This window comes from Meles meles, chromosome 10 (genome assembly GCF_922984935.1).
Source record: "Meles meles chromosome 10, mMelMel3.1 paternal haplotype, whole genome shotgun sequence".
NCBI classification, from domain to species: Eukaryota; Metazoa; Chordata; class Mammalia; order Carnivora; family Mustelidae; genus Meles; species Meles meles.
The window spans coordinates 3,445,633-3,467,823 of record NC_060075.1 but is presented as its reverse complement, the minus strand read 5'-3'; the positions used below and the strand labels follow the sequence as shown (position 1 = coordinate 3,467,823).

Sequence of the window (22,191 nt, the reverse complement as noted above, 5' to 3'; positions counted from 1 at the left end):
AGACACGTGGAAACAGGCCACGCACACACACACACACACACGGAATCATAGCCATATCGATGGTTGCATTAAATGGGCGTAGGGGACATTTACAAGGACAGGCCATATTATGGACCGCAAAAATGTCTTAATGAGTTTTGAAAGACTCAAATCATGTACAGTGTATTCTGTGATCCTGTGAATTTGAATTAAAAATCTATAAAAATAAGAGGGCCAGGACGACTTTATATACCTGCCAGTTAGACAACACGCTTCTAAATAATCATTGAGCCAAGCAGGCATTGCGCGGGAAATTAGAAATAATTTGAACTGAAGAGTAACGTAACTCGGCGTATCAAAATTTGTGAGATGTAGCTAACACTGTCCTCAGAGGGAAATTTTTAGCTTTGATAGTTTTATTAGAAAGGACGGAAAATCAAACCAGAGATCTATGCTTCCACCTTAAACTGGAGAAAGAAGAGAGAATGAAAACCAGAGCAAGTAGCAGAACAGAATAAGAAAGGGTCGAAATGATCATATCCTTTGAATTAATGCAGCTTGCACGGTGTTTGTTCAGCAACAGATGACTGTGTGAGATGCCCAGATCATCACACGGGCTCCACATTACCGCCTTCACTCAGAAAGACAGTATTTCTTCTTCCTTATTGCGCGCCCACCTCCCCACCAGCGACCCTGTCCTTCAGAAAATGTTCTGTTTCGTTCCCAGTAGGTGCACACACGCCTCTGTGCCTGCTCCCCGACCACCACACTGATCAGTATAGGTCTTTTACTGACTTCCTAAGAGGCTATTTGAAATCTCGGTTGGTCATACAGAGGACCATGGTCACCGTCGCTGAGGATGGGATGTACAGATACAAGGATGAGCATGACCAAGTCAACGGCCCACTCCTCTGGGGGTCATGGGGAAGGTTGTGGACGAAGTGGAAACAGTCTCGCAGGATATGGATGTAGGTGTGCGCAGGTGCGTGTGTGTGTGGATTTCCCCAGGCTCCAGGTACAGGGGATCATTCCCCTTCATGCCAAGTATTGCCTGTGCTCTCTGGTAGCGAGTTTCTTAATCCGCTCTGTGTGTTCTACTCGAGAAAGCTCTAGAATGTCCTAAAGATTTTATGGACGTGTGCCCCGGTGCTTTATAGGTCACTGTGTAGAGTAGGAGAAGAGATTCAGAGAGAAGCTTCACATGAGGTTATGTGGAGAGCAGCTGGGAATACTTTTCCAGATTGAAAGGACCCTTTGATGAAACACAGGATCTATTTTTATCAGAAGTAGTTGATTCCTTTGGCGAAAGTGTCCGTCAGAAGCCTACTGAGTTCCTTAATGTCTTCTGTTTCCTTTTTATTTCCTCTCTCGTAGATAAAGAATTCATCTACAGAGAACAGAAAGGAAGTGTGATACTGCGGAATGTTGAAACAAATATTTCTACAGTGTTAATAGAAGGCAAAAAAATTGTAAGTACTCTCTCTAATGACCGGGATAATTTCAGTTTTCCCTCCTGCAAGTCAATAAAGCAGAAAATGACTTTGGGTTTCAACTTTTAGTAGGCGCCAAGCAGAAGCAATAAACTTGTAATACTACAGCCTGCGCAACTAAAGATAATGTGAAATTGAAACCACGCTAATTTAATAAGATGAAAGCAGTTTCTTGCAGCGTGCGGGACATTCCTCTGCAGGTGTTGGAAACAAGTGTTGCATACCATATATAATTGGAAGATAACGTCCTAAGGCTTTAGACACTTTCAGAACAATTGCAGTAATGCACAGAGACTACTTGAGGAGGCCTTGCTCAGTCTTTTTTTTTGTTTGTTTGCTTTAAACTCATCTCCACATGCACAGGGAATGTTAATTTAGACACTGTGCTCGCTCTGATGACATTAAGGGATGTTTATGCTTTAAAATGAGAACGGAGTCGATATGAATGCCACCGCTTAGGAATCTGGGAAAACGTGGTTTCCCAAAGATTTAAGTGACGTTAAGATTTGGAGTTCATGTGCCCCTGAAGATATTTATTAAAAGCAGTCACCGAGGTTCTGTGCCAAAAATCAACTTGAGAATTCACTTTTTTCTTTTGCGGTATGTTTATGCTCATTGTTAGAAAGAGTAAACCTCCAGCTTCAGGGAATACAATTTTTTTTTTTTGTCCAGTCCACACAGATTTGGATGCAAAACAATGATTACACAGACGCCTTTGGTGTGACTCAAGACACAGGTGTCCTGATATCCCAGAATCCAGGCATTAGAGGAAAACCACAGGAAAGATCAGTTGACTCCCTGGCTTTACAGAGGAGAGTCCAGAGCCCAGAGCTGGGGAGTGAGCTTTTCAGGGTCCCATGGCCGGGTGCTGACCCCTTCTCCCAGCCCATGGAAATCTGCCATACCTCCTTCCCCTCTTTGAGAACATTCAACTTCCTAAATGTCTTTACTTCATTTATTTTTGGTGTAATCATACTTTTTTTCTTTAAAAAAAATGTCTTTTTCACTCAGCATAATTGGAAAGGGAGGTGAACCATGAGAGACTATGGACTCTGAAAAACAACCAGAGGGTTTTGAAGGGGCGGGGGGGGGGGGGTGGGAGGTTGGGGGAACCAGGTGGTGGGCAATAGGGAGGGCACGTACTGCATGGAGCACTGGGTGTGGTGCAAAAACGATGAATTCTGTTACGCTGAAAATAAATTTTAAAAAAATTAAATTAAAAAAAATAAATAAATAGAAAATGCTTATTGGGGTTTAGTATTAAATGGATCCTCCCTTTACCTGACTGTTTGCTGGCGTAACGGAGGCCTCACAATGTCACATCATGGCATAGTTGCCAAAAGGAGAGCTTTGTTGAATTAAATCGTACTCTGCAAAGTAAGACCCCAAAAGAAGGAATGTGTATGCATTTTTGCATTAAGAAATCATCTTCGGTAGGATTACTCCCCTAAGAACATCTCATTCAACCCACCCAAAAATACCGAAATGGCAGAAACGGGTTTGTAATATTAATCGAGTGGAGAAATGATCAGACAGTTGCTGAGGGTAAGTGCATTTTAACGTCAGCACGTTATCCCGACCTCTGTGAGGACGTCAGGTCAGCCTAAGCCAGGCCCCCTGCAAGCAGCTGCCCCTGGAACAAAACGCACAAACAGGAACTGTCTTCTCTTGCTCAGATCGATAGCTTGTGACAGATCACATATTTTAACTAACATGACAAATACTGACCCGACTTCAGAGACCACCTTACGTGGAGGAAGGGAAGAGCCCCTCTGAGTGTTGCTGGGCTTATTCCGTGCAGGGTCATCTTTTTCTCTTAAAGATGTCCTCATTGACTCATGTCACAGGCACTGATGGCGCACTAAACGTGCCGACCCCGACTGCCAGGTTATTCTGGTCTTGAAGCTCCATGAAATGCTCCTGTAAGCAAACCTCAAAAAAGGAGGATGAGGGGAGTCAGTTCGGGGCCCACACCATCCATCGTCATCCAGGACGCAGAAGTCCCGTGTTTGGGTTCCGCGGAGCCCGTCTGGAGCCCGTCTTTAAAATTCTCGTCCTTCTGTTGCGCCGTCATTTCTTCCTGCACCTAGAACACGGGCTACCCTGGGATGCACCGTGGACTTTCTCCTCTGTTTTCTTGAGCACGTACTGAGAAAGCTCCGCCTGATGGGGTGAGGGACGAGCTGGCCGGACCGTCTGCACACGAAGGAAGGGAGTGGGCGGCTTCGAGCGGGGACATGGAGCCCAGCTCTGGGGCATCCGGTCCTCTTGCCTTTCTGATGACTAACCAGGGAAAGAAATTCAGAAGTGTGGAGATGGTTTACATGATAAAAACCCAAATTTTGAGTTGGGCTGTACAAGATCTGAACCTGGTGGGGAAATGGACACGGAGCTGTGCTTGGGGTGGTCAGCAGGGGCGTGAAATAGTCCCTGCGGCCTTGACCTCTAACCTCGCTCTTTCCTTCTCCCCCCAACAGACCCTCACGCAGACCGTCACACACAAGGTCACGTTAGCAGGTCCAGGCCCTTTGGCCGGCCGCTTCCTCCTGGTCCTTGGCTTCCCATGACTGGCTCTTTCCCGGGATTTACCCGTGGAAGGGGGTGCCAGTGAAGGCAGCCGCTGCGTCCATCCAGCAGAAAAGCTTTTGAGAGAATTGGTGATTACGGAGTGGTGTTCTGCACTTGGCTGTACCATGGGACCTACCCCCACCCCGTACGCCCTATTGGGACTGCACTTTGTTCAGTAGCAACAGGACCTCAGGCCAGTTGACTAAGCTCCGTGCACCTCCATGGAACATTGTAAGGACAGAGTGACAGTTACTTGTCACAGGCCCGAATGACAGCATGAGTCACATGTGGTTCCAGAGCGTTAGGCTGGACCGGAGAGCCAGGCGGCTCGGGGCTCAGGACTCAGGCGGGGGGAGTGTCAGCAGCAGCAGGGGTGGAACCTGCACCCCCTGATTTTTTTAGCTCCTTCTCTGTGGGTGTTCAGGCGAGGCTGCTTCCCAGGCAGGTCCTTGAAGCTACCCCTGGTGGTAGGAATTGTAGCAAGGGGCACTCTCTCAGATTTTCAAAACAAGAAATCAAACCTGAACTTTCACTTGAATTGCATATTTGATATCCCAGGAATTCCACAGCATTACATTTTACTCCTATTTTAAATATAATTTAAATACCAAATGATGTATTTTGTTTTTATGCTTCTAGGAGACTCTTTTGTCAACAAATCAACAAATTATATACAGGTCTTTGTTACGATGTATATTCCATTTTCCCCGGAGAAATGAAACACGATGGGTATGCCTGGTTCCTGAGGAATCTTAGTACTCTCTTCTCTACCAAGGAGAATATGGACTTCTTTTTCCTTCTTTCTCTTCCTTTGCTATCCATCTATCTGTCCATCTATCCATCTGTCTGTGCGTCTGTCCACCCATCCATCCATTCATCCATTTATCTGTCCATCCGTTTGTCTATCTATCCATCCTTCTATCTGTCCATCTATCTATCCGTCTGTCCACCATCTATCTATCCATCTGTCCATCCATCCGTCTATCTGTCCACCCTCCATCTGTCTATGTATCCATGCATCTGTCCATTAATCTATCCATCTGTCTGTCCATCCATTTGTCTATCTATCCATCTACCTGTCCATCTGTCTGTCTATCTACCTATGTATCCATCTGTCCACCCATCCAACTATCTATCCATGTGTCCAACCATTCATTGTGTCTGGAAGGCAACTTGACAATGCATTCAAGATGAGTAAAAATATTTAAGTATTTCTGCTCATCCCAGGGAATTTTTCATAAGTAAAGAATCTAAAGAGTGAAAATATTTGAAGCGGGAGAAGCAATTAAATACAAGTAGATGAAATATGTAGCCATGAAAAGAATAGTTGCGAAGATGATCATACCATGGAAATATGTATGATGTCACCACAAACACAGAAGAATACAGTATCACACTTACACTTCATCTAGCCCCCGTCAGCCTCATCTCCGCGCATTGAGAAGTCTGGGAAGCACTCACTGCACGGTGCCAACAGCTCAGCTGGTTGGGTGGGGAAAACTTAGTATATTATTTTTCTTGGTGATGATTTCCATAATTGCTGTTTCAAGGCCGTTTATTCAATCATTTTAATCAGATTTTTAAGAAGTCAGCATCATGTTCCAAAGAGATTAGACTTCCTCCAGCAGTGAATACGGAGGAACCGCAGACAGGTCTGGAAGTGCTTGGAAGGGGACACACGCGCTCATGAAAAGCGTCCTGTTGCTCTGCTGTATGTCAGGTTTTCTGACTTTTTATGCCCTTACTTGTTTAATTACAAATCTACTTGTTTTAATTACTTATTTAAATGACCAAATTAACATTTAAATAAAAATTCCTTTTGTTCCCTTAATTTATGCTCCCCTTTGATTTTATATAATCACTAGACTATAGAATTTGAATTTTTATCTGTCTCTAAAAATTAATGAATTCTGACTCCTCACAGAGGGGGACGTAATTATGAGTCTTACTAGACCCATTGCAGAATCTAGAGGAATAATGGGTTCGTGGTGCTGGGGAGGAATTCCAGAATTTGTTAGAGATCAGAACTTGTTTTTTTGTTTTGTTTTGTTTTGTTTTCCTTTTTTTTCCTTCATCCAGTGGGCTTGACTTTCACAATTATTAGTTTTCACTTCATTCTGTTTCATCTAATTCCCATCAAGGGCTTCGTGTGCCTGTGGGCTCATGTTTGCAGAAGGAAGAAGCCCACCTGCCTGGCTTCTGTCTCCCCTCACCCTCGTACAGCCCCGTGGGCGGCTCAGGACACAGTGCTCCCGCAAGTGGGCTCCCACAGTGGGGAGGGAGCCCCCGCCCCCGGCTGGTGGACCCCTCCCCCGCTTCACATGCTCTTACCCTCCTGCTCTGGCTGACACCAGCCCCCAGCAGACCCGATCACGGCCAGCAGGCATTGCCAACCCAAGGCTGGTGGCTCTTCCCACCCATGTCCAAACCAGGAAAGGGAAACAGCCTTGTATTGTGTATAGTCGAGGAGGCCGAACTTGACGCCCTGAAAGCCCACCGAACTATTTTATTTGACCCACAGAGTGGTTTTGACAAAGTGAAAATCCAGGTTTCTGGCTTTCCTTGGAAAATGGGCTTATCTGGCCACAGTGGGCTTCCTGGTCTCGCAGTCAGCAGACGCTGGCGGGTACAACAGGCTGGCAGCTGTCCATCCCCCCAGACGCTACCCTCACCGACTTCTAGCCAGACTGGCCTCTCAATTGCAAACCCCCGAGTCCCGGAACAAGGGGATGGCATCCAAAGTCGCCGTCTTGCAAGAACGCTGTCCTAAGCCGTGGCACACGCTACTGAGTATCTTTTCCGTGTCTGCGGGGTTCTGTCCGTCCTCCGTCCTTCTGCATTTTTTTTCTTTTTCTCTCTTGCCCTTTCTTTTTGCTCCTCTTTTCTTTTTTTTTCCCCTCTTCCCTTTTTTTTTCTATTTCTCTTGTTAAAAGAGCAGGAAAAAATATTTTTCATATAAGTTTTCATTTTCATTTTAAGTTTTTATTTCATAGGCTGCTCTGTTCTTACATCAATCCTTTTATTACGTGAGGAGAATATGAAAAAGTAGCAGCTTCGTTTTCCTGGCCCCACCCCTGCGGTCCTCTGCGGGCTAAGGGTGGCCTGATGTGGTGCTTCTGTTACTGTCTCTGCTCTGTCATTTGACATGAAGCAAGTAATCCTTGTCCTCTGAGCAAGGCCCTGGGCCAGACAGGGTGGGCGGTTGGGCGGGGGAAGGGTTAGTGAAACAGGTTGACTCTTGGGGAATTTTCCACCCAGATCTAACGAAGCACGCATTTGTCTGACATCTGTTCAGTGGAGGCTCCTCGGGCGGGAGTCCCAGGTGGGAGTCCCACGTGGGAAGGGGAGAGCGGGGTGGAGGGATGCGAGCAGGTAGGGCCCAGAGAGGGACGTCCAGCGGCCCCTGGAAGGCAGGCACGATTAGAAGATGTGTGGGAAGTAACATCCGCGCTCAGCAGTGAACAGGCTGATGAAAGCCGGGCGGGCAGTCCGGGGGGCTAAGTCAGCCACCCCGGCACAGGTGGTCTGGGAGCGGTTGGAAGGCCAGGCGTGGCATGGGAGCCCCGAAAAAGGCAGGGAGCAGGCCATCGAGCCCTTGACTCAATGCTCCAATCTTTACTCTGCAGGAAACAGAAAGCAATGGGGCTTCTGAGGACTGGCCTGTGTGCTCTAGGAAATAAAACTCGACCCATGTGAGGGGCATTGGGAGGAAGGAAAGATCGCAGGCAGGGAGCCCCCCCAGGACTGCCGTGGGCCCCAGGGAAGTGGAAGGAGGTCCTGGTGATGGCGTGACTGGGAAGACAGGAGGGATGACTCTTAAGTCCCGCGACAGAAGCACAGTGGGGCAGTCCGGGCTGCGTTTGTGTGCGGGCAGCTGAGGTCACCGCTACGGGGCTGTGCTGTCTGGGGCGTGGGTCTCACTCGCCCCCAGTCTGCAGGCGTAAGGGGCCCTGGAGCGGAAAGCCGGGGCTCCTTCGGGGAAGAGGGCGCCGCAGGTGCACGCAGGTGCTAACGTTGCAAACACGCCCTCGTCGTCTTACTTCCCTGACTCCGTGAGCGGCTGTTACTTTGTGTCCTGCTTCCTTTACAGAGGGAAGCACAGGTTTAGAGAGGCTAAAAGAGCTTTTTCTGAGTCACAGAGCTGGTAGCCGAGACTCCAGGGTTGACCTCGGCTTTGTCGAGCTCCCAGCAGCCTCATTTCCAGGCCGCGTGCGGGGTCCGGCCACAGCCAGCGGCTCAGTACCAGGAGGGTGCCCGCAGCCGGGGGTGTGTGGTGCCCACGGGGGGCCGCGAGCCCACCTCTGCAGGTCCTGGGGGCCACCGCACGTGGCCCTGAAGGAAAGCTTACACGTGCAACATACGGAGTCAGGCCAGAGACTTTGCTTGCTGGCCGGCCCTTCTGCTGTGTGCCAGCGGCCTTTTCACTTCTCTCGCTCCTAGAACCCGTGCGGGAGGGCGGCCTGCTGCTGTCTGACTCCGCATGCAGGAAGGGCCCGGATGCAGACGGTGGCTGCTGGGCCAAGGGGACTGCCAGGCCCAGCCACGCCCCCGCCTTCCTCGTGGGCTGGGCAGGGTGGCTTCCAACCCTCACCCGTCCAAGGGCCCCCGCCGCCGGGTGTTGCATGCAGAGTCCTCGTGACTTGTTTAATCTTTTCAACATCTGGCTTTGGTTTTATCGTCACTAATCTTGTTTATTTTGTCCTCGTTTTCCTTTATGAGGAGATTGGCACAAACTGCCCAAGGATAGATTTATGCTTCCCGCTCTTCATTTCGTGCCCATTACGTGGTCATTCAGGGCATTCTGTCATTCTCTAGCTCCTTCTTTCAGTAGTGGCCTCCTTTCCTTTCCTGCATTGGTAATCACGTACATGTTTATCTACTACACGGAAACGAGACATCAGCCCTCTAGCTACGTGTCTCACCGGAAACATGCCTACGATTTTATACACATGAGGACTGCCCTATATATAGACCGGTATTTTTAAAAGTCGGGATGATGCTCTTAAAAACTGTGTTTGGGGGGCGCCTGGGTGGCTCAGCGGGTTAAAGCCTCTGCCTTCAGCTCAGGTCATGATCCCAGGGTCCTGGGATCGAGCCCCGCATCGGGCTCTCTGCTTGGCTGGGAGCCTGCTTCCTCTTCTCTCTCTCTCTGCCTGCCTCTCTGCCTACTTGTGGTCTCTATCTGTCAAATAAATAAATCTTTAAAAAAAAAAAACAAAAAAAACTGTGTTTGGGATTTGACTAAATAGTCCCAAATAATGCAAAAGGTAAACTACTCAGCAGCCTCATCGGCAACTGTAGACACCAACGCCGTAGACGCAGGATTAGCGAGTCGGGCTCACTCATGGATCAGAATCAGCATCTGCTCTGGGTCATGTACCGTGACAACAGCGTTTAAATATCCATAATCAGTCAACAAAACCCATTACAACTACCAAACAACAGAAAAATCCTTGTGATGACTTTGCAGGACCTTGAAAGCGGATCTGGTTAAAGCTTATCAGCAACGTCTAATAAAATTTCTGGGTGAGATGAGAGTGAAAACCTGCTTCAATATGATAAAAAAAAAAAACAAAACACATCTATCCGAGGCCAACTGGAAGCGAAACCCATTCTCAGTGGCGAACAGTGAAACCATTTCGGTTACGGTCGGGCCAGAATTCTCACCAGCACCGTTGGCATTTAACGTGTTCTTGAAGATGGCAGGAAGTGCAGGAGACAAGCAAACTTGGAGGTGGGGAGAGGAGCTAGAAAATGGAAGAAAACAGTCTCTCTTTTCCTGGCAACAGGATTGTATTCCGAAAACCTGAAAGATCTTGATTCAAGTAAGCTGCAGTTAATAAGAAAAAATTTCCATATGGCTGGATACAAGAAATAGGTGACTAAATCTCTAGCTCTGTCTTCGTGAACATCAGTACCTCGAAGCCAGAATAGTCCTTTCACTGCATGAACAAAACTATAGGGTCCTACTCTAAACCTAAGAACCATGTAAGACTTAAAGCAAAGTGTAAGATCTTTTTGGATAGTTGAAAAAATGTAAGGGTGTAACATACTCTTAGATAAGAAGACAATATTAAATATGCAAAAATCTCTTAAAATTGATACCAGACTTGAATCCAGTCCTCATGAACGATGGAAGAAACCTAACGTCAGACATCGGGTAAAATATCTTAATTGCCATACATGAGGATAAATACCTGAATGGAGCCATAAAAACTTTTAAATGTATGAGAACGTGGACTTGTCTGATATCAAAGCACACAAGGGAGAATTGCTCTCAGCTCGGTAAAGTCACAGCTAACGCGTTCCCGTACTTGTGACGCACCAGGCATTGGAATGACGTTATTGGATTTTCACACTCACCACGGGCCCCAGATATTATCTCCATTTTATAGAGGAACAGAGAAGGTAAGAAATTTCCGGAATTTCACATTGTAAGTGGTGTAAGCACTGTATGCGTCACAGGCTTTTTGAATCTGAGGTAAAAGCTTAAAACCCTCCACATCTGTCTGTGGAGAGCACGCTGAGAGGTGCGAGACTACAGAATGCGGACGGACATTCTGGTGTCAGTGAGTATTTGATACACCAGGGGAATCGACGGCATAATTAGGAAACCGTGTCGGGATGCCTGGGCGGCTCAGTTGGTGAAGCGTCTTCCTTCCGCTCAGGTCACGTTCCCAGGATCCTGGGATCCAGCCCCACATGGGGTTCCCTGCTCATCGGGGAGCCTGCTTCTCCCTCTGACCCTCCCCCTCTCATGATCGCTCTCTAGTAAATAAATAAAATCTTAAAAAAAAAAAAAAGAAAACAGCACCCGCACGTCTAACTGTATCTATAAGGAGGTAATGTTGGATTTCACAAATATACGAAATTAAGTTCCACTCGAAGTAAAAGTTTAATGTCAGAAAGAAGACTCATTGCTTCGTTTAGCACAAAGGAGAGAAATTTTCCCAAATATGCATTCCAGAGACTGAAAAAAAAAAAGAGCCCCATTTAACTCCCACAGAAATATCTTCAATTTAAAAAATTAAAAGGCAAAGTCAGTAGGCAAACAGCAGACAATATTTGCAGCCCTGGGAACAAAGGAAAGGCTACTATCTACAGACTACAGAGACTTCTTCCAAACCGATCTGGAAAGGACAGATAATCTGGTAGGAAATGGACAGAAATATTGTAGGACTTGACCTCAGGCAAACCAGAAGCCACGGGTTGCTTGGCTTGGGGGTTCACCCTGACTCACACAGTCTGGGAGCGAGTGTTCAGGAGCGTGCGAGGTGGTTGTGCACCCATTATTTGCACCTGGTGAAAGGGTGGACCCACGCCTACCATTCACGGTCGTCGGTAACCTTGGGGCCTGGGACGGCCGCAAGTGCATGAAGCCACTCCTGGGAATAACAGTGGTGGAATTCCGGAAAGAGCAGAGTCCTCACTGCCGCACCTTCTGTCACTAGCCCTGACCCTTCGTCAAGGGACGTGAGCCATCCTGATTTCCAAGTGTAGAAGGCCATGCTCTTGGTCGGCTTCTGTTGGTGTTACCTTTGTATCCGTGACCTCGTGGCCACTCTTACGACACACGGGGTTAGCGTGGAGTTATCCATTCACGTAGTCAGCGGACGTGTGCGGAGGACCTGTTACGTGCCCGTCCCTGTTAGGCACTGAGAATGCAGGGACGACAAAACCAACCACCCTGCTGGACAATTTGTCCCGGCCATGACAACGTAAGACGATCAGAGTTACCCTCCTAAAATAAACAACTATAAAGCAGGATAAGAGGGAAACGACAATTTTCCTACTTTGGACCACTGGCAGCTCACAGCTGTGATCCCTGAGAGAAGGAAAGCAAATGAGCCCAGCCTCCACCTGAGCATTCTGCCTGCGTGCTTTTGCCGGACCTCCCAGGCAGGGAAAACTCAAGCCTTCTTTCCTGCTGAGTCAAGCAGACAGACCAGAATTGGGGGGGGGGGGGTTAGAAAATGGCTACAGTTTATAGGACAGAGTGCCCGAGACAGGGACGCGAACTAGAAAGTGCATGGGGCTCCCTGTGAGACTTGGGTTGATCCTTGTACATAGAGAGTGAAACACCACGAGTCACGGTAAGATCGAGTTTCAAGTGAAGAACAATTATCGGATCCTGTAAGAAGAAAGATTCCCAGAGCTCACGCCCTGCCAGGAATCAGTTCAGTTTATCCAAGCCACGGGATATGAAGTCCTAGGTAGAGCAAACTCCTTAGGGGGAAGGGACAGTTAGCCCTAAAATGATAGCTATTATAGAACAACCTTTAAGACATCTTAAAAATGAACTTTGAAAGAATGAATTTAATCCCCCCATGATTAACTGCCTGTCATAAGCCCAGCATTCTTTGAAGAAACATGAAAAATCCAAGACTCAATAAGAGAAAAGTCAAAATATCTCTTGTTCATTTTTTTAAAATTACTGTATAAACAAAGATGCAGGGAAATGTGACCTATAATAAGGAGAAAAAAATTAGTTGATAGAAACCCACAGATAACAGAGATAATAGAATTAGCAGAAAAGCATATTAAAACTGCCATGATCAATGTGTTCCAGATGCTCAAGGATATAAAGAAAACCAAGAACATGATGGGAATAAAAATTAAAGATTATAAAACACCCTGATAAAATTTCTAGTGATTAAAAATGAAGCATCAAAATTTTAAAAAATCTCTAGATTAACAACAGACCTGGGCACTATAGGGAAGGCAAAGGAGAAACTCTGAACTTTAACTGAGAGCAATAGAAAGTCTCCAAAAAGGGCGCCTGGGTGGCTCAATCATTAAGCATCTTCCTTCGACTCAGGTCATGATCCCAGGGTGGTGGGATCGAGCCCCACATTGGGCTCCCTGCTCAGTGAGGAGCCTGCTTCTCCCCCCTCCCTCACTTCGCTTGTGCTCTCTCTTTCTCTCTCAAATAAGTAAATAAAATATTTACAAAAGAGAAAAGTCTCCAAAATGAGGAACTGATAGGAGAAAATTATTTAAACAAAACTCATACTGCATCTCAGTGATTGGGTAGACAACACGCAATGGGCTAACAGGGATGTTATTAAAGCCCCCGAAAGAGAAGACAAAAGAAAGTTTTAAAGAAGTAATGATTGAACTTCTTAACTTTGATACCAGAACTCAATAAATCTCAAGCATAATAAGCATAAATAAAGCACACCAAAGTACACAATAATCAGGTCACGGAACACTAGTAAGAAGGAGGACATTTTCGTGGCAGCCACGGAAAGAGACATAGTATGTACAGAAAAATAAAGAACAGGACAGCCCTCTCCTTACCAGACATTCTGCAAGTCAGAGCACAGTGGAATGGCAGCCTTAAAGCCCTGGGGAAAAAATAAAAGTGTCAATGTAGAATTCTACATGCAGCAAAAGTATCTTTCAACACTCAAGATAAAAGAAAGAAACTGGAGACCGAATCTGAGAGCTCTCCGTGGCCACACATGGGCACGATGGCGAGCGGAAAGGAAGACCTTTCGAGTAAGAGAAGGTGATATACCAGCTGGAAACTTAGATCTGCATAATGGAAGGGGGAAGGCAGGAACGGTACAGAGGGTCAACATGTAACTAAGCTTTTAGAGGAAACTTGAAGAAAATGAATTAACCAGTCCTGAAGAAATACATCTGTCTTTTTATAAAAGGGCCCGTTAAATTATGTGGTGAAAATGTCCAGCTTACTGTTAACTTATAGAAGGCTTTTATGTTAACTTATGTAATGTTAATAAGTTAACATTAGGCTGAATATAAGGAATGTAAGGCTTCCGTCTAATTCTTTTCTCCAATCCTACACGTTGACTAAAAGACACAAACATTACACGTAAAATCTTTGGAATGTGTTAGGATTTTCCTGAGCCAGACACAGGAACAGGAATCGGATGCAATACGGGTGGGAGGTAACTCCAGTAAAAAGGGCAGGTTTCCTCTATCCTTATGTCCATAGGCTCCGCTTAGCATTCCTAGAGGACTCAAAGGTGAGTTCTAAAAAGCAGGACCCCCCAAAAAATAAAATAAAATAAAAATAAAAAAATAAAAAGCAGGACCCAATTATAAGCCTTCTATGATAGATACTTTCGATACAAAGACATAGGTTAAAATTAAGTGGGTATAAAAAGATAATTCTCTGCAAACACTAACCAAAGGAAAGCTGGAATGGTTATATTAATATCAAAGTAGACTACAGAATAGTCCTTATTACCAGAAATAGAAATAAATATTTTATAACGGTAAAGGAGTCGGGTCCTTAAGAAGGCATACGAATCCGGAAGGCGGGCACGTGATGTGGTGAGCACCGGTGTTAAACGCAGCTGATGAATTAATGCCACACCTGAAACTAATGATGCACGGGATGTGGGCTGATTGAATTTAAATAATAAAATGTTAAAAATTGGAAACAAGAGTCCTGAAGGTGTATGCCCCTAGCAATAACCTTGTAAGATTTCAAGCAATAATCGGTTGAACCAAAACCCAAAGTGGACAAATCCACAATTCGAGCTGGAGATTCCAGCAGTCCTCCCTGAGAACTTAATAGAATTTAGAAAGAAAGACCAGTACAGAGACCGGAAGCCTTGAAAACTCTGTTACCAACGGACCTGCCTGACGTTCCTGCATCACAGCACTCGCAAAGCAAGCGACGCGTTCCTTGTGTGGCACACGGAACACTCAACAAAACTGACGCGCGTGTGGGCCATTCGACAAGTGTCCACCGATCGCAAAGGCTGAAAATTACACAAAGGATCGTCTCTAACAAATACGTAATTAAATGGAAACCAACAGCAAAAAGTATCTGGAATGTAGCCTGATGATTAAAAATTAAACAACCTGCTTTTAAGTGGCAAACCGGCCAAAGGAGAAACCAGATGGAAATTAGATCATATTCTGAAATGAAGGAAAATTAGGATGTGTAACATCGAAATTTATGGTGGACAAGTCGGCAGCACTCACAAGGCAATGTATGGCTTTAGGTGCTCATAGTATTAGATTTAAGCTTTCACCTTAAGAAAATAGAAGAAAAACGAGAAACTAAATGTCATTACACAGAAGAAAGGCAATAAGGAGAAGAAATCGATTGTATGTGGAAGAAAAAACAGTTGGAAAAAACTACAACAACACCAAAACACCAAACTGGTTTTGAAAGAAGATCAACAAGATTGATTAGGAACAGAGACAAAGGGCAAACACCGATACTAAGGACAGAGGAGGGTCCATGCGCAGGTGCGGAGAGAATAATGGCGAGTATCAGTAAGAGCTTTAGATCAATAAATTTGACAACGAAAATAAATGAATGAAATGCAATGAAAAAGTCCTTGAAAGATACAAATTATCCCAGTTCCCTAAAAATGAAATAGGTAGCCTCAGTAGTCCTACATCAATATAAAAAATTGAATTAAGGGGTGCCTGGGTGGCTCAGTGGGTTAAGCCTCTGCCTTTGGCTCAGGTCATAATCTCAGGGTCCTGGGATCAAGCCCCACATCAGACTCTCTGCTCAGCGGGGAGCCTGTTTCCCCCTCTCTCTCTGCCTGCTTCTCTGCCTACTTGTGATCTCTCTCTGTCAAATAAAAAAATAAAATCTTAAAAAAAAATAAAAAGAGTCTTAGGGGTGCCTGGATGGCTCAGCAGGTTGGGCCTCTGCCTTTGGCTCAGGTCATGATCTCAGGGTCCTGGGATCAAGCCCCACATCAGACTCTCTGCTGAGCGGGGAGCCTGTTTCCCCCTCTCTCTCTGCCTGCTTCTCTGCATACTTGTGATCTCTCTCTCTGTTAAATAAAGAAATAAAAATCTTTAAAAAAAATTGAATTAATAGGATGCCTGGGTGGCTCAGTGGTTAAGCCTCTGCCTTCGGCTCAGGTCATGATCTCAGGGTCCTGGGATCGAGCCCTGCATTGGGCTCTCTGCTCAGCAGGGAGCCTGCTTCTCCTTCTCCCTCTTCCTGCTGCTCTGCCTACTTGTTCTCTCTCTGTGTCAAATAGATAAATAAAATCTTTTTTAAAAATCGAATTAATAGACAAAAGGCTCTGTATATAGGAATCTCAAGGTGCAGGTGGCTTCCCTGGTGAATTCAGTGTTTAAGAAAGACATGTCATCAGTTCTGCGCTAAGTTACAAAACAAGCAGAAGAGGAGGAAACACTTCCCAAGTCATTTATTAGGCTAGCACTGCCCCCCAAATAAACAGACGAGGTTATTAGCAGAAAAGAAAACCAGAGACTAATTTCCCTCGTGAACACAGGCACAAAAACCCTCCACAGAGTAGCAAATCCCGTCCAGCGATGTATAAAAGGCAAATTCATCACGGCCAAGTAGAGTTTATCCAAAAAATGAAGTTTGCCCCAGCATTTGAGCATCAATGAAATGTACCATTTCGATGGACTAGGAAAAGCAGAGCAACATAATCACGTCAGTAAATACAGAAAAGGCATTTGAGTTTATTCAACACTCATTATAAAACTCAACGTCCATTATAAAAATTCTGAGCTAGCTGGAAATAGGCAGGAAGGCCGTCATTTCATAACAGATGTCTGCTGTGCACCTGCCGCTCGACCACCAGGTAGTGGGAGTGAATGCCTTCTCCCGAAGATCCGGGGAAAGGCGAGGTGCCCGCCCTCCTGACTGCTACTGGGCATTGTATTAGCGGTTCTCCGGAGTGTAATTAGGCTATAAAAAGAAGCAAACACTCATCCAGTTAGGAAAGGAAGAAAAAGAACTCTTTGGTCACAGAAAATATTACATAGAAAATTCTAAAGAATCTACCAAAAAATTATTAGAGCAATTAATGAAATTAAGCAGGGTTGCAGAACAGAAGGTTCAGGTACCAAAATTAATTCTATTTCTGTCTGTTAGCAATAAACAACCGGATATCGAGACATGGATATGTTTTTTTTTTTTTTAAGATTTTATTTTATTTATTTGACAGAGATTAAGAGAGGCAGGCAGAGAGAGAGAGAGGAGGAAGCAGGCTCCCTGCCAAGCAGAGAGCCCCATGCGGGGCTCGATCCCAGGACCCTGGGATCATGACCTGAGCGAAAGGCAGAGGCTTTAACCCACTGAGCCACCCAGGCGTCCCTGGATATGTTTTTATGTATACAAAACATCAGTAATACCGAATACTTTGGGGTACACTTAACAAAATATGGGCAACATCTGCACCCTGGAAACTACAAAGCATTGCTGAGAGAAATTGAAGATTTCTTTTAAAAGCCCTCCTTTCAGGGAGCTTACATTTTAGTGAGGGGGATGGGCACTAGATGAGATAAAATAGTTAAATGTACATTATTGTAATAATGATGAAGCCTAGGAAAATCAGGGAAGAGGGTTAGGAAACGTTAGAGGAAGACTATTGGGGTTTCTAGATGTCACGGCCACTAAAGAGAGGCAAGCCCTCGCTTAGGAGGTTTTCGAGAAGAAAGCTGGCTGGTGACCATCCAGGATGTTTTAGGCAAGAGCAACACCATGACAAGGACCACGAGGCCAGCCTCTTCCCGGCTTGTTCTGGGAAGGTGTGGACGGTGGCCTGGGTGGGGGGAGGGTTTCAAGGGGCCATACTTGGGGATGGGGACGGAGAGCCGATGGGACCAGGCAGTAGCCCCACTGTTCAGTGGGAACTTTGACTTGCAGTCCACGTGTGCTAGAAGCTGAAGGGGCTGTGAGCGGGGGCGGGGTGGTAATTTCTGTGCTGCAGAGACGGCTCTGACCCCTGGGACTAGAATAGACAGCAGGGGGCAAAGTCAGAACCTGACACACAGCTGGAGGCTCACTGCAATGGCCCAAGAAGAAGGACCCAGGCTTAGACCAGGGCGGGGGCCGGAGTGGGGGGAGCGGTTCTGAATAGACTTTGACGGAAGACCCCCAACAGTTTCCGCTAGGCTAGAGACAGGAGAGAAAGGAGAGCTGGGAGCTTGGCCAGAGCGGCCGAGTGGAGGGGGTTGCCGTGTCTGAGATGAGGGGGACCGTCCCCGGGGCTGGAGGGACAGGGGGTGGGATGTGAGAGGCTCTGTTTTATATCCGTTGCATTGAGACGCCCACTTGACATTCAGTGGAGACCGGGGTGGGGGGGTGGGGGGAGAAGTGGGGTAGACATGCCTGAAGCTCAAGGTCAGGTCCAGCCGGGTTCGGGGGTCTTGGACACATGGCGACTAAAATCTTCAGCAGGCACCTGCTTTCCACAGCCACGAGGCTGGATGGAGTCACCTAGGATGTGATTTCTGACCAAAAAGCAAAGAAAGTGATCATCAATGTTGGTTGCCGCAACATTCGGAGGTCAGGGGAAAGAAGGGAACCAGCGATGGTGCGTGAAGAGAAACACTGAGGAGGAGCCAGGAGAAAGTCAGGGTGCATCCCGGAAGCCACGTGGAGACAGGGTTTGGGGAGGAGAAGGTGAACAGTGTGCCAAGAGGAGAACTGAGAAGTCATCACGGCATGAAGCCGGGTGGTGTCTGGTAACCTTGAGAAGAGGAGTTTGTGTTGAGTGGGGATGAGAACGTGGTAGGAGGGAGCTTCAGAGAAGACAGGAGAAAACGCAGAGCGTAAGGCCCTTCAAGGAGATAGGGATGCTCAGTTTTCTAAAGACAGAGTCCATACTGCCCAAAACATACCCAGTGAGGATGGAAAGTGCCCGTAGTGGGGAAGGATTAACAGAGCTCACCGTGAGGCATCGCAGAGGCTCAGACCCGAGAATACAGATCACTGCTTCCTGCTGCCCGAGAAGGAGGAAAGGTTGCATTCATTCATCAGTAGTGATAGTATCAATGCCAAAAACATTTCTAAAAAGCGATTTGACAATATCTATTTGCATTTTTCAAAACAACTTGTAAATCGCCAATCCCACCCTTTGATATCTGTCCCATAAAAAAACTGTTCAAAGCTCACGCCTGCCAGTAAAGAAAGACGGAGAAGGATTTTATTACGACGACGCACAGGACAGCCCATGCCCACCACTCAAAACTTCTGTGTCTGCAGGCTCGCCCCAGTGCGGAAATGTGCGTGTGACATCCAGACCCACACTCCTGGGGCTCTTGCGGACATTCCCAAGCGTGAGCATAGTAGCAAAATCCTTGGCGTTCCAGAGCTCACACTGTGAACGAGCGTGTTTTAGTGGGTGTGGCCTTGGTAGTGGCATGTTTTCCACATTTTTGTACTTTTTCTTGGAGATCGTGCTGTTTGGAATGGCCCCCGGGGAGAGTGCCAAAGCGTGGGGCAGTGATCCGAGGTGCAAGAAGGCTGCGCTGTGTCTTGCAGAGAAAACCGGGTTAGATGAGCCGTGTCCAGGCACGAGTCACACGCTGTCCCTGTGAGTTCCGTGTTCATGCATCAAAGGCATGTATTCCGTAAGACCCTGTAAACAGAAATGCGTGAGGCGGGCTTCTGCGCTGCTTGGTCGACAAGAGGATTGTGACCAGAGCCTCGCCGAAACCTAGCCCTGCGTTTCCCCGAGGAGCCGTGTGCCTCCGTAGTCTCTAACGCGGAGTCTGTGGACCCTTTGCAGAACATAACTACCATGCGTACCAAGAACCTTCTGGAACTACCTTTTAGGAAGGACTGAGTGCATCAATCAAGGTGTAAGCACAGCACAGAGTACCAGGCAGGCTCGGAAGATCGGCAGTCCAGCTGAACGGGTTGTTGCGGGGAAAACCCCAGTGATGGATCGGGGGGACGCCGCGTCACTTTCCACTGTGGTTACACATCTGTATGTTTGCACCTGGTCGTAGGCTTGTCGGCAGGGTGGCCCGCACCAGGCTGACGGAGAGGGCTCTTCCGAGTGGGCGTGGGGGTCTGCCCAGCAGGGTGAGGGCGGCCAAGGCAGGGAGGGGGATTAAAGGGAAACGGCCTTTTGATGAGGTCATGTACGTGAAAATGCCGCTGTGCCATGAAGACATTTGAAGGAAGAGGTCCGGTTCGTCGTCTGCACACTGACCAAATTGTGGGCCGGTGTCCATGATGGCTTAAAAGCCAGCTGCAAAATCACGTGTACAGTGTGATTCTCTTGAACGAACCAGTCTGCTTAGTAAGCTTTTAACCGTACAAAGGAACCAGGGAAACCGTGTTTAAAGATACGGGGAGGATGGGAGTGTTGGTGGGGAAGGGATTCCTGGGTTTCATCTTTACTTCCATTGATTTCTTGCCATAGATACCGAAAGTATTGCATTGCTGCAACTTGGGGGGGGGGGGGGACGTGAAAAAGTATCAACTCCCTGAATATTACTTCTCCAAGAAAGGACACTGCCATCTTGAATACACTTTAGCGAGTCGGCCGCATACAGATTTTATTAGCAGGTTTTGAAAACGCCACCAGCAAGCACGGATTTGCTGTGAGGTTCTGAGCTGCGTTATTGATATGCAATGCTGTAAAATCCTTTGTGTTTTGTTTTTCTTTTAGGAATCATTACGAGCCATCCGATATGAAATATCGCCAGATAAGGAGTACGCTCTCTTTTCATACAATGTGGAGCCAGTAAGTACCGCTTCTGTCTATTAAAAAAAAAAAAAAAATGTTTCTCTCTTTTGAGACCTTATTAAGTATTTTCCCTTGAACCTTCATTCTTAGTGATCTTGGAATCCTGAAAACAGTGGGTGAGCCCTCTTTTTTTTTTAAAGATTTATTTATTTGACAGAGAGAAATCACAAGAGAGGCAGGCAGAGAGAGAGGAAGGGAGAGCAGGCTCTCCGCTGAGCAGAGAGCCCGATGTGGGGCTCGATCCCAGGACCCCGAGATCATGACCTGAGCTGAAGGCAGCGGCTTAACCCACTGAGCCACCGAGGCGCCCGTGAGCCCTCTTTTGATGCCACACTGCCACCTAGGAGAGAAAGGGAGGTATAAAAATCCCTTTGGCGGGGGGGGGGGGGGGGAATCACTCCTTTTAGGGGCAATTTCATAGGATTTTCCTGAGGGAGAGGGGGAGACGTTGTCTTTTTATAAAGATTTATTTTACCTTTTCGTGCAGTCATTTTTCTTCCCATTTTCTCAATCATACCATAAATTTTATCTTGAGAACAAAAAAGCAACTGCCAGGTTCTCCCTAAGCTAAAATAAAATGTTAATTATCTCCTAGCCATTGTAGTATTCTAGAGAAGACTTGAAATATCACTTTCATTATATAAATCCCTGTTTTTAGCACTTCATCTGTGAGTCTCCCATAAAACCGCACCAGGATTTTCCATAAAAATCTCACCCTGGGCTTTAGTGGCAGCCTAAAACTAGCTCTTTTTTTGTTCCTTTTTGTCTTTTAACAGGCTCATATTTTAAAATTCATCTTGGCTCTTTAATTTTAAATGAGCTAGAAGGTGAAATTTATTTGTGTAAGTGAAGCAGATGTTCAGCTTATAAGAGATCAGCAACTTTAGAAATGTGCATGGAACTTTAGTCTCCAGCAAGTAGGAGATAGACTTCTACTGCCTTTCCAGTTCTTCTGAGACCATCCTGTCCGGAGTTTTGTCACGCCTCTGTGAGCTCTCAGGCTCACATCGTCATCCCAGCCTGAACAGCGTGCTGGTGGGTTTGAGAGGCTCTTGTCCTGGCAAGAGGAGGGCAAGCGGGTAGCGCCCCACCCCACGGGGGCAGCTGGCAGCTGGTTTACGTGGAGGGGCGAGTTCAATCCTAGAATTTTTAGACTTTCTTTTAAGAGTTATGTGACTCCTGGATTATTTATTGGGAACTTTCATATTTTTTTTCCATTGAAATGTAGATCTTTGTAAAAAAAAACTCCACCTCCACTTTTCCATTTTCTAATTGTTTTTAATGTCCATTATGTAAAAGTTTTCATTGTTCCCATCCGCATTCCGTGGAATCGCTGGTCATCTTTATCTGTTGGGCTGGGGATGGTTCGTGGGGTGGATATGGTAAAAGGCAACTTGTAGCCTTGTGATTCTGTATGTCCTGCGCCTAGCCCTCGTACTCGCCTCTTTAAGCTTCAAGCGCACGGATTTGTACGTGGATCACTGCGTGCGTCTGGTCCTTTCATGGGAACTACCAAAAATATAATCCCTACCCTTGAATAAGAGAAAAAAATCGGCAGATCCTTGAAGGACTTTCATGGGGATGAGGTAATGGCTTAGTCCTGGGGTTCTCGGGAAGACACAGCCAACATCCAAGTGAGAAAAGCGTAGAAAGACTGATCTCGGGTCCTCTTACTCCAGACCATCTTT

At 46.5% G+C, this 22,191-nt stretch overlaps 1 protein-coding gene across 4 annotated transcripts in view; it reads left to right on the top strand.

The window, feature by feature from the left end:
• DPP6 (dipeptidyl peptidase like 6) overlaps nt 1-22,191 on the top strand; it is an 864,911-nt gene that overhangs the window by 602,053 nt on the left and 240,667 nt on the right. For all 4 annotated transcript variants that reach the window (XM_046020968.1, XM_046020970.1, XM_046020967.1 and 1 more), the window contains exons 4-5: nt 1,354-1,448; nt 20,426-20,500. In XM_046020968.1, the coding sequence (XP_045876924.1) occupies nt 1,354-1,448; nt 20,426-20,500 (170 nt within the window). The remainder of the gene's footprint in view (nt 1-1,353; nt 1,449-20,425; nt 20,501-22,191) is intronic.